Source organism: Thermobia domestica, chromosome 12, assembly GCF_964235325.1.
Source record: "Thermobia domestica chromosome 12, izTheDome1.hap1.1, whole genome shotgun sequence".
Lineage (NCBI taxonomy): Eukaryota > Metazoa > Arthropoda > Insecta > Zygentoma > Lepismatidae > Thermobia > Thermobia domestica.
In genome coordinates, this window is record NC_137465.1 from 161,775,363 (window position 1) to 161,788,137 (window position 12,775).

The following is a 12,775-nucleotide window of genomic DNA, read 5'->3' on the forward strand; positions in this document are numbered from 1 at the left end:
AGCTACGAAAAACTATGAAATTATTACAGCTAGCATCATAACATTAAGTTAGGTTCTATAATTCATGTGTTCAAAGTGTCTTCCAGCATTGCCAATGCACGAATTACATCTGTAGCCACATATTTAGATCTACCTGGCTTAGGCAGATTCGTAACAAACCAAGTATGTTCAAAATCTTTTATCCAAGTTATGAACTGCTTATCAAGGTGTTCGGAAAACTCTGCACAAATGATTCAATCACATCATATTAATTATGCACATGTAGCTACCACTTCTTAGGCACAAGCGTAATTGGTGTCAAAGTGCTTTATAGTTCACGCTATATATTCGTTAACTTTATATTCATTGTAAATTTAGTTAATTACAAATGTTATAATGTTTAAGTTCTTTATAAAATCACTTCTTGTAACATATTATTCACGAACCACACCAAAACATATTGTTTACGTCAATTAGCTACTGTTACTCTAGTCAACTGATAACTGTATAACTGTTACTCTAGTCAATTGAAAACTGGATAACTGCTACTCTAGTCAATTGAGAAGTGAATAACTGCTATTCTACTCAACTGAGAACGGAATAACTGCTACTCTGTAGATATACCACATTCACTTGACACTGTAATTTTGTCTCAAGCGCTGCTATCGGCTGAAGGAATTCCACTTAGATGGCTGCAAGGTTCTCTCGCTTAGCAACAGCTGAACCTTTATTGGCTCAACGTGTGGGTGTGAGCTTTAGTTCACATTTTTTGCCACAGATCAAGAAATTTTGGTAGCATTATTGTCAACTGAGAACTGAAAAATTGGAAGTGTCAAAGTGCTACGCTATATATTTGAAAAATTATTCGCATTACAACACTGGTGCTGAATAACTTCTGTCTCATAAATACCCAGGTAAGAGTATCTTTGAACGCAGAACAAACAGCAATATTCAATAAATAATCCTAATTTGAGTTAACGAATACTTACTAACCTTTTCATTATTATTCCTGTAAGTATTTCAGAAGTTAAATATCATTAAATAAGGATATATTATAAAGATATAAATATATATTATAATAAAATAAATAAGAATATATATCATTTTATCATTATATAAGAATATATATCTACATTTTACAGAACTACAAATAATAACTGGAGCTGTAGCATATACTGGGACAGAAGAATTTGAGAAATTTGTTATACTGGGAGAGGAGTATTTATTGGAATTTGTTCATTTTAAATAAACAAAATAACAGAATTGGTTCATTTTTTAGAGGAACGAAATTTTTCTTTCCTTCTGAACAATTAACTCAGTATCGACGCTTTGCCGAATAGTGTCTAACAACACTAGTTGATAGTTGTTAGACTATATGTATTTGTTGAGAGATGAAATAGTGAAATTTGGAATATTACTAAACGTATTCTCATCGAAGGCTCTGTTTGTTTCTTTTATAATTAAGAAAACGAAAAAAGGTTAGAAGAAACAAGTTTTGGGAGAATTCGGCTTTTTTTTGGGGGGGGGACGAGAATTAGATGTACCTTTACTTTTCAAAAAAAAAAATTAACAAAACGTGCTTTTTTATTAATTTATTTTTTATTTTATTTTATTTACTTATTTATTTTTTTGAAAGCAAATTCCGAACATTGGAACGAATCTGAAATACGGTGACTGAAATATTTCATAACAATACCTAGAAACTCAGAAAAATAATGCATCCTCAGCAAGTGGCTGCACCAAATATTATTTTGTCTCGGCAATGAGAAAATCTGATTTGGAACATCACGGGAAAGAATTAAAGAGCAATACTACAGACGATAAACAAGAGAAAGCATGGTTACTGAGAGAGAAAAAAGTGAAGAAGATTGTATTTGATGGAGTATACAAAAGAATTCTTATGCCATAATGAAGAAGTCAGCAGAGAATTACAGTGAATGGAAAATTATTAGTTTGTGTGAAGTTATCTGTAAGTCACGTTCACATGCAGAGTGCTTTCTGTAGAACATGTCATCAAACAAAAACTCTCCACAGAAGTGTTCAAATACAATTATTGTGTATCACACTCAAAAGACTTTCTCCATTTATGATGAAGCATAACACTTACATGAACTCCCATTTGGGCAAAATTTCGTTGTTCCAAACTCTTGCAGCATTTGCTAACTGTTCCTCGATTTTCAATTGCTGCTGAAGCTGTTTCTTTCGTAGTTTTGCTTCTTTGAGTTCTGTAAAAAAAAAAAATTAAAATACATTAAAGTTTTACCAACGCTGGACTTTCTACATAATATGGCATTGATTAAAAAATATCTGCCAGTCTTCTAGTAAAACACCCTACACAAAATGGCACAATTGGTCTTGGAAGTCAAGAAAATCAGCTGAAAGGGATAGTAAAACTCGGAAGGCAGAGATTAAAATCATCAAGTCACTGGAGAATGGATGACTTTGCGAAAGAAAAGTGTCCATCACACCAGAGTTTAACAATGGTCATCTCTACTTAAAGCATCTGCACAAAATACGTACATATAAGAATTATTTCAGGGTTTCCTACTGATCTGGAGAAATCTATTTCTCTGACTTTTCCTTGACCTTCCCTGACCTTTGGCACGAAATTCCCTGACTTTCATGAGAGGTATCGGATGACGTTGACATATAAATAAGGAATAAATAACGATGAATATTTATATATGAAAATATTTATTCTATAGAGGCAAATAGTAATCAATTGCTCATACTTACATTCCACTTACCACCCATAAAAATCTCAGCAGCGTTCCATACTGTGATCATTAATGGTTGAAATTGGTGTACAATTAATGTTTATATATATATATATCCCTGACTTTCCCTGATTCCCAGTCTTTTTTCCTGATTTCCCCTGACCTACATTATTTTCTCTGAGTTTTCCCTGACTTCCGTGACCAGTAGGAACCCTGTATTTATACCATCACGCTAAACAAAACCGCCCTGCTCTGCGCTTCCTATATTTCTGATGTAATCTGAATAGTTTCTCTGCCTATGTCATTGTAGTACAATTCGGTGTTTATCAGGAATGGGATAATTTTAGCTTAATTGTTGCTACGGAGAAAATTAAAATAATACAATGGCAATAACAGGGAATAATTGGGTTCGAAAAAGAAACTGAAGCTGCTGACTTTATGTACAAAGATTATGAATAAAGTGGAAAGGAGAAAATCAGTCAATTGGATGGAATGGAACAATCATAATTATTTGAGGCATTTCATCCCATAACTGCTGGACGTCAATAGTATCTTCTTATAAGCGTGGTCATGATTTGAAGTTCATATTGCTAAATATTTTCCTCGCCTTTACTGAAAATCTCATCGGTGGCACAGAGATATAGGTAAAGCAACAGGAAGATGAAAAATATTGATGTACAAATAACATCTAAGCTATCCTTCATAGAAGCATTGTAACGTTTATTTGTTTTCGGATTCTATTGTTTCTTGCTTTATTGAATCTTTGTTGACTGGCAGCAAAATTCTTGGTAAATGAAGCTATAATTTGCAAACGCTTTTCATCTATGTTACTTATACCAATACTTTATTCCAATCTTGAAATTTCATATTAAAAGTTTCGAATAGCTATCTTTTTGTTGAAGATTTTTTTTTTCTTATCTCAATAAGTTCTTAAACTGAATCTGATATTCGCCATGCCTTAAGAGTTTTGATAATCCAGAAAAAGGACGGGAACTGTAACTTGAATTAGTATTCTTCATCCAAATTGGTATCGATAGTGATTGCAAGTTTAATATTTTATGGTAACGACAACATATTCAAAATTTAGGCATTAACGACATGACAACATTACCGACAAAAGATATGGTGAATCTTCTTTTGTATTCATATATTACTAATGGTATGCACAAAATGTGCAAGAAATATAGCATCAAAGCAGCATTAGGGGAGACATCTAAGAAGCCTCTATGGAAAACAGGTATTAATAAACCTCAATATCACACTGACAACCCCGTAAGTGTAGTCAAACCCTAGGAGCATGTTGACGCTCACCCAGCATGATAGGAGAAGCAATTTGTGCAATACTCTTTTTATATTTTTATTTTTAAATAATTTGTGACAAAAGAAAAAAAAATGTGCAGTATGGAAAAAGATTCTTCTTTTGACTTCATAAATTTTGTCGAATATATTACAAAGAAAATACATATGGGCCAATTTCCTGCAACTATCGTTCTCTCCGGGACAACATTGTGTATTTTAGCGGAATCACATGAACTCGATACAAACTACTGCAGCTCATAATCCACATGGCTTCCTGATTTCAGTTGTTTATTGCCAACACTTGGAAGGTTTCAACATAAATGCGCGAATGCAAATAATTGTTTGTATGTAAAGGAAACTATACAGTAATGGATTGTCATAGCTTATGATACTTCACTCAACTAAACAAAATTTTTATAAAACTTCAAAACTATTTATTAATTATGTGATATTAAGAAGAAAATAATGTTACATTGGCCAGCCTTCACACTACAGCTTAGCGTCAAAACAGCGTTATCATATCTTAATTCTGTGATAAGCTAGGTACTTGCCAAGAAGAGGTGTGGTTATTAATGTCGTTTATAAGTAAAACCCTGGTGTCCTCTGGTTGGGCAACCTATAGTGAAGGGATTAGGAGATATCTATAAATGCGCGGAGATTTTGTGTGTTTACGTTTAACACCAATAAAAAAAAAACATGGTCAAATCTTTGGTAACATGGTAGATGACATGATAAAATACAAATATAAAATTTGAATATATTTGATTTTGCAGGAGTTTACAAGGCCACGTTCACGAATATGTATAGGTATGACGAAAAGTTTAGAATTAAAGAACATGAAAGAGATGCAAAATATAATGACTTCCTCTTTTCCTCTGTATTATTAAAAACTTTTATCAAACAGCAAATACCAATACAATCTATTATTGTATTCAAATAAATTTTCAACAGAAAGATACGTATTAACACCTTTCTTTACAAACGCCATTAGATCATCACTAAATCTGGGTAAAATTGGATGCAAGTTATGGATTTTTTCACGAAGATTTTTCGCAGCCAATACATAAATTTCTTTAACAGGAGACCATACACTTTCATAAACAAATCAACGTTACAACGCGTGCTCAAAGAATGTTCTTCAAAGTTGTTCTTATGCATAGTGGGTGTTCTGTAAGTCTGGAACCAGAGAGAATAATTGTTTTCTTTCTCTTTTTTCTTATTCTGTAGATATTTCTGCAACTCAAGTGACCGTCTCTAAACTAGAGTGGCCAGATGTCCTGCTTTTGACCAGGCAGTCCGGCTTTTGAAGGTCCTATCCCGTGTCCGGTTTAGTAGTCGAGCCGGACGCCCATTTGTCCTGTTTTTCAGTCGTCCCATATAAATGTTTAACTTTCCATTATTCTGATGGCTAAATAGCTCCAGTCTCAGATATTTCAGAATTTTCAAATTATTATCAGTACATTTTTGTAAGTTGTAAAGTAAGATAAGTTTAGAGTTCCAAAATTTGGTACGAAAACCATCAGATCGACAACCCTGGCCAGGCCACATCAATTATAAATATCAAAATCCGTCTGCTTCATATTCTTTCCATCTTGTAATGCTTACAGCGAACAGGTATTTTTATTAATGTATTTTAATTAATGAATACTGATTGGATCAAGGATCACAACCGACTTAATATCACCACAGTTAAGTCCAAACTTGATGTTTATTTCAACTTGGAAGGAAAAAAAGAATGGAACGTGCAAGTTACATAATTAAAGAATTCTTGCAGAACAAGCGTCTATAGAAAGACACTCGAGGAGCAGAGAAGTATCAATGAGGTAAGAATTTTAACGGTAAATGTAGCTTTCCCAGCATGCTTGAGCCAAAGATGCCTAAACGCAATTAATGAATTGAATTGTCATATGTGGAGAAAACGTTTATAAATTCATAAAGTCCGGCTTTCTAAGTCAATGTGTCCGTCACGAAGATTTGATCTGATTGATTGCATCCAGATCGGTCGCGTATTACGCACAGTACGAGGTTATGGGCTGAATAGCTTCCACGGTACAAGGTAATGATTGTCTTGTGGTCCTGTGGCGCTAATGGAATGATAAAATTTTCCACCTCTTCTTCTTTTAGTAGAACGTGACAATGCTTTAGGAGCAAGCGTTACCACAAATCGTGAAACTAAGTTGAGAAATTATTTTGAGTACAACAAGATTGTCTTCCACCGCATTACAGTGGAGAATTCCGTTTATGTGTATACTTGCAAATTCCTAAACATTGGATTGGTAAATAAGTAGCACTTGAGTTTCCTCTCAGAGACCTAGACTGAAAAACAATTGATTTTTTCTGCGGAGCCGCTTAAAGGCTATGCAATACACAATGTGAAAATCCCAAGCGTGGGTCATCCTAGGAAATGTATCGTACTGTCTGGAATACTCAAATTCTTCACATTCTTTGTCGTGTCATTTAAGACTGAAGAGACCGCTTTCCCCTTTGCTATACTGAACACTGTTTATACGCTGAGTATTTTCTGTATGGTTCTAGACTTGAAGAACACCTTATAACGTATCAAAGAGCGGGATTCCCAGTTATTTAGTGAGAACGAATTCCCTGACTTCTCCAGGTTTTCTAAGTTTTTCATGAAATTTCCTGACTGTTTCCCTAACTTTTCAAAGTTTTAAAGGTCGGTGGGAACCATGAACAGCTTTTTAATTACTATTATTACTTTGCGATGAACCTATTTTCCACGTTTTCTCCGTTCTGTTCCTTTACTATTATTTTTTCTCGTTACTACTAGGTTTGCAGTTGCGCAGCAGAAAATATTCTAGCAATATAAGGACCAAAGTGTAAGAATCATCATGGCACGTACACCCTGTATTAGTTGACATTGATCCTCTGCTTGTCAAATAATACAGGGAAAACACAGAAGAATGGTGTTTCCGAAAGATAGTTAATTAAAAAAAGAAAGAAAAAGAAAGAGAAGAAGAAGAAGAGCTTATTGTACATGGACCAAACGTACGCCGTCAGCAGCGAAAATGTCCGAATTTCTTATGCATTAATTACAATATTTTAATGCATGCGCTCTGGATTACATGCACATAAGCCACACGATAATCAATTAATCCAAACTAAGTGTACCATATGCTGTGATCGCTTGCAGTACATATGCTATCCAATCACGAAGTTCCTGGATGGAAGTGGACAATAATGGTGCTTTAACAGTGTTTTTAACGAACCCCAAAGACAGAAATTGCAATGTATAAGATCCGATGAACGGCGTGGTTGAGAGGAAAAGTTGTTGTATCCATTTGAAGTATATCCGATCCAGAGGTATGGGGAACACTACAATAAAATCTAATAGTAACTAATATATTGTTAGTTTGTAATGTATACAGAATGCTGCTAGTTTTTCTACAAAGTTAATAATTCAGAAGTCTTTTTAAATTTTCTTGAAAGTTGATCTCATAATGTCACAAATATTGCAATCCAAACAAAATTGTGAAGTTAGCTCTGTGCAGAATGGTAGTTGTATCTTTAACTTAGTATGCAGTTACAGATTTCTTCCCATTAAAACCATCTGCTTCAAAGAATTGAAAGATTACTCACTAAGGACATCAAAACTGATGAAGAACTTTGTTGTTTACTCTTATCACGGATGAGCCAACTGTAGACATTCTTTCTTACATGCTTACATGAACGTTATGTCTATGACTAATGCTCTTAGATACTGAGCAAAACATTTCTGAGTGTCTGAATGTACAAAGTGACTAAGATGAGTGCTCCAATGTTCAATTCGAAAGCACTATGTGTTATTCTGTTCCCATATTTAATTTCAATTACACGAAACTTCTTTTTTAAAAAATTGAGAACTACTTTCAGGGGGTAAAATAAATAAACAGAATAAAATAAAAATCTATCAATAATGGAAAAATATTAATCTATTACTTATGGAAACATCAGCTGATATTTGACTAACTTATTCTGTTGACTTTTTCAAGAATGGATATGATCTTATGACTAGATTTTTTGAAGCATTTATCTCGCTGAATAAGTCAGTAAATATCCAGTAAAGTAGTATCTCGTTTTGACAGGGAATACGTTTCTTCAATATTTGAGTATTCACCCCTGGTAATCGATCATTCCTGGTTCGACTCCGTGAAAGTTCGTAGTCGACACATCGTGTCTGTGGATCTTCTCGAAATCATCCCACTTTCTCCAACGGTCTCGTTCCACCAACTCTTCAACAATCTTACTTGCATCCGTAACTTTTAGCGTATGTGGTATAACCATGGATAACAAGATTTCGTAATTCTGTTGGCTATGCCTTTGTTTCCGACGTAGGCAGCTCAGAGTTCAATTTGCATCGCCTTTGTTCAGTGTATACCGCAGAATTAACTGCCACTAAGCTTGCCCTAGAACATGCTCTTACGCTTTCCTTACGTCGTGTGCTGATCTGCACCGATTCGCAGAGCGTCGTTATGAGCTTACAGAATGTCTTCATTAAGCACGCTCTCGTTCAAGACATTCTCGTGAGATGCCATCAACTACAGGAGCAGGGTTGTGTCGTCGTTGTCTGCTGGGTGCAGGATCACGTTGGCACCCGCGAAAACGAACGTGCTGACACAGCCGCCAAGAACGCCGCCTTGGCCGAGGTTGCTTTGGAGCATAGCCTTCCTTGCTCCGATATTTGTCGTCATTGTTACAGCTTGATGAGCACTCACTGGCAAGCAGTTTGGGACCAGGCCAATGACAATAAACTTCACGCAGTTAAGCCAATTCTTGATACTTGGCGAACGTCTTCAGGCCTCAGTCGTAGAGATGAAGTGCTCCTGGCGCGTTTGCGTATCGGACACTCTCATCTAACGCATATTTATTTGCTGCGTGCTATGGACCGTCCTATTGCGAAGAGTGTGTTTGTCCCGCTGAGTATTCAGCACATTCTTGTTTAATGTCCTGAATACTCAGATCTCAGAGAACGTTATGGACTGCCTTCTGTTCTTGCCTGTGCTTTGGGGGATGAGAGTGATATAACTACGTGGATACTTGAGTTTGTTCATGCATCTGGGATTGCTCACGTTCTTTGAGCTCTTTTAGTTTGTTGTCACTGTTTTATTGCTGCTAAATTTTTATATTTCTCTCACCTTTTATTGTTTTTCTTTATATTGTTATTGTTATATATATATTTTATCTTATTTATTCTTTTATTTTCTAGTTTTACTTCTGTTCTTGTTCTTTTGATTTAGCAGCTGTTTTCTTCAGTGAACTGTCTTTGTTTTAGACTCCTCATGTTTTAATCCTGCAGTCCTGAGCAAACGCGTTCATCGAGATGGGGACATATAACCTAGATGCTGATGTCCCCATTATCCCCCTTACTCATTCATTCATTCTTTTTTTCTTTATAACGGAAAAGCAAAGTTTTTTTTTTAATGTAAAGTATTTTAAATCTGAATAGTGCTTATGTAATTTCTCGTTCCAAACTACACAATTAATTTATTCGAACATTATTACAAATATGGATATCTCAACAAAGATCACACTGAGAACCTAAGTGTGGAAACTACGTTCATCTATAGCCATTCACAAGTCCACGCATTACTTTATTATTTACATTATTACTGACATTCAAATTTGTTCTTAATGGTTAACGATTCGGAAAAAGAGTACTCCACGAGCACAAAAACTGTTATACCATTAACTTAAATCGATTAGACACGATCGAACTTTCAGAGCACAATGACTCAGGGGCAGAGTGCTAATCTATGGTGAGATGAATCCTCATAGCCATGCTAGCATGTATCAGACAACGTATTGCCTATGGGTTCTCTCATTTTCTCAAAATATCTTCATTTCATTAAGTCTTTCACGATAAAATTCAGTCACATGAGCATCGGATGCCAAAATGTAATTTCATTATTACGTCAAAATTTCCATCGCGTATTGTAATGACAAGGACCACTTAATAACAGTTTTCTAAAATAGAAGACTGTCTGAAGTTTAACGTCCTTTTCAGCATAAAGGCTACAAGAGACGAGAACTGGCGGTTTAATATGAGATCCAAACAATTACTCAGGTTTGTATCCGAGACAACGGTCTCACCAAGAATTGAACCCGAGACCATACGCATAGAAAGCACATGCGTTAGCAACTTGTCATGAAGGAGTGCTAAACTAGAATAAATCATCCAATTTTTCCTCCAAACATTTATTTTATTTAAGCAGAAAGGAAGGCAATTGTACCATGGAGTAAAGAAAGAAAGGAAGAAAAGAAATGCGAAGAATTTTTTAAAACAAATAATTATAATCAATTCCCATGTTTAAAAATTCGAAATAAAAATTGTGTCCTAATAAACACACAAGCAGAACTTCTCCTTTTTTGCAGTTATTTTGATCATTAGTAATGGAAATTATTCCTGGATAAAATAGTTTTTGAACCGATAATACCAAACACGTTGTTGTTACTCTTTAAACAACAGACGATGCGTGCACACGAGCCATATTCCACTACAATTGAACACGCTAAGTTCAGTGCACTGATGATTCATGAAAATTTTTACTCCAACTTGTACTGTGGTTATTCTTGGAAACCAACATTTAGATGGTCAATTAATATCATTTTGCGCAACAACAGGCTTTATTAATCGAATAAAAGCAATACTCTATATAGAGAGAGACATTACACGCAAGCATACATACATACATATACTGCACGCAAAATTAAAACTGAATGAATTATCGTTCTGTGATTCATTCGTAGTTAAGAAGAAAATAAAAACAAACGACAATCAACGGCATATACAATAACTATATATTGTTTACAAGCTATATTGATTCCGAATAATATAAATTATTTTTAATAAACAATTTAATCCTCCCATGAAAAAGAAATTCGTCAGACTTTGGGAAAAATCATAACATGTACTAATGCAACAAGAACCAAAGTTATTTTTACAAATAGAAAATTTAATAATTAATGTACGTCATCATCTTTATATCAATTAACATGACATCATTTCACTTTTAATTGATTAATTTACATAAATAATTGTAAAACATCTTTTTATAGAATCATTTAATTCTGCCTACTTTACCAACAATAATTATATGCTTCACTTTACACAAGTTTACGGGTGGCACAATTTTAAACTTCATCCATTTTTAGTAATAGACTACAAGGAACACAGAGTCAATAACTGGAACTTATCTAGTATTTCTTCTATGCCAGGGATTCGTACATCTTCTGCGATATATCGCTGAATACTATTGCAATCCTGCCTCAAGTGCGACGAGTAAAGCGCTAATGTCAAGGTCTAAGGAAGAAAAAACGATACTATTCCGATATACAGTCGCTCACATTAATATTCGGTTTTTATTAGGAACTGCCAAAAACAAATTGGATTTGGATAATAAACGATCAAGTAAACGTAATTTGTAAGGCAAAAGATACATGGATACATATTGAACTCTGAAATAAAAAAATAAATAAATAAAGTGACACAAAATGCTGATCAATGCTTGGTAACAGAATGTGAAACAGATAATGAACCAAAAATACCTCCCATTAATATTCGGTTTCGATAACACTAACGGTGTTTACTCGTTTCTGTACTATGTAGAGGGCATGGTATGGTGACAAAACATGTACTGCAGATGACAGCAGAAGAGAGATCATGGCGGTGGTGCATAAGCAGCACTGAACGTTGTGAATCAAACAGGTTACCTGGACTGTGGCGAATATGGGTAGAAAAGGTAAAAATACAAGTCTCGAGCAGTGGCAATTGGTGATCTGTCACCATGCAAAAGGGCGTATGATAAATACACTAAAATAGCTGAAATACTACGCATCTCCAAGAGTACCGTACCGTTAGGGACATTGTCAGGATGTATAAGAACGAAAATAGAATAGAATCCATACCACAAATTGGACAGTCCAGGAAACTATCAGATAGTGACGAACGTGCTATTCTTCGCAAAATTAAGAACAATCCCAGGCTAAGTGCAGTAAGTATAGCGGCATCCCTAAACTCCGAGTTAGGCAAGAACGTTATCGCAGAAAAAAGTCATCAGTGTTGAGATATTCCGTGTTTCATGGTAGGGTACCAAGTAAGAAACTGTACGTAAGTAAAGTCAATAGAAGAAAAGATTTAATTTCGCACGAGAACATGTACGTAAGTCGGCAGATTGGTGGGAAAACATCTAAACCAAAAATCTCAAATTTACTTTCGTCCACGAATAAGACTGGACGTGACTGGACGTTTGTTCAGCAAGTGGTCAGATTTCGTACTTATTTGTTTCGTCAATAGCTTCAAAACCAAACAGACATTCTCAGTCTAGTTTTCAGCAACTATAACAGAATTGGCTCAAGATTCATTAAGACATAAACAAGGGAGAAGAGTTCACTGTTGTTGGTGACTGTACAACTCATTTCATATACGTTTCTATGTAGAAATAACACCAGTATTTCAAGACTGATTACGATTCTTAGGGGAAAAATCGCCCTTCCGAATAAAACAAATAAGCACCAGTGTCACGTGTACAACAGTAGTTTCGTTAGAATATTGGAAGCACCTGAATGGTATGCAACTACCTGACTAATAAACAAGGTTGCATAATATCAAGGAGGATTAATCTATAATAACATCTTATGAGAGTACATTGGGGATATATTCGAATTAACTGGATGGACCACTCTCATCACAGAACTCTATTCCTAACATTTGATCCTCTACATCGTGGTCAAAATTGATGCTCATCTATTAAGTACTACTCGAGATGAACACATGGACAGACAGG

At 35.0% G+C, this 12,775-nt stretch overlaps 1 protein-coding gene across 4 annotated transcripts in view; it reads right to left on the minus strand.

Moving 5' to 3' along the window:
• LOC145666800 (TBC1 domain family member 14-like) overlaps positions 1-12,775 on the minus strand; it is a 253,386-nt gene that overhangs the window by 31,545 nt on the left and 209,066 nt on the right. For all 4 annotated transcript variants that reach the window (XM_081734360.1, XM_081734363.1, XM_081734362.1 and 1 more), the window contains exon 4: positions 2,087-2,204. In XM_081734360.1, coding sequence (XP_081590486.1) covers positions 2,087-2,204 — 118 coding nt within the window. The remainder of the gene's footprint in view (positions 1-2,086; positions 2,205-12,775) is intronic.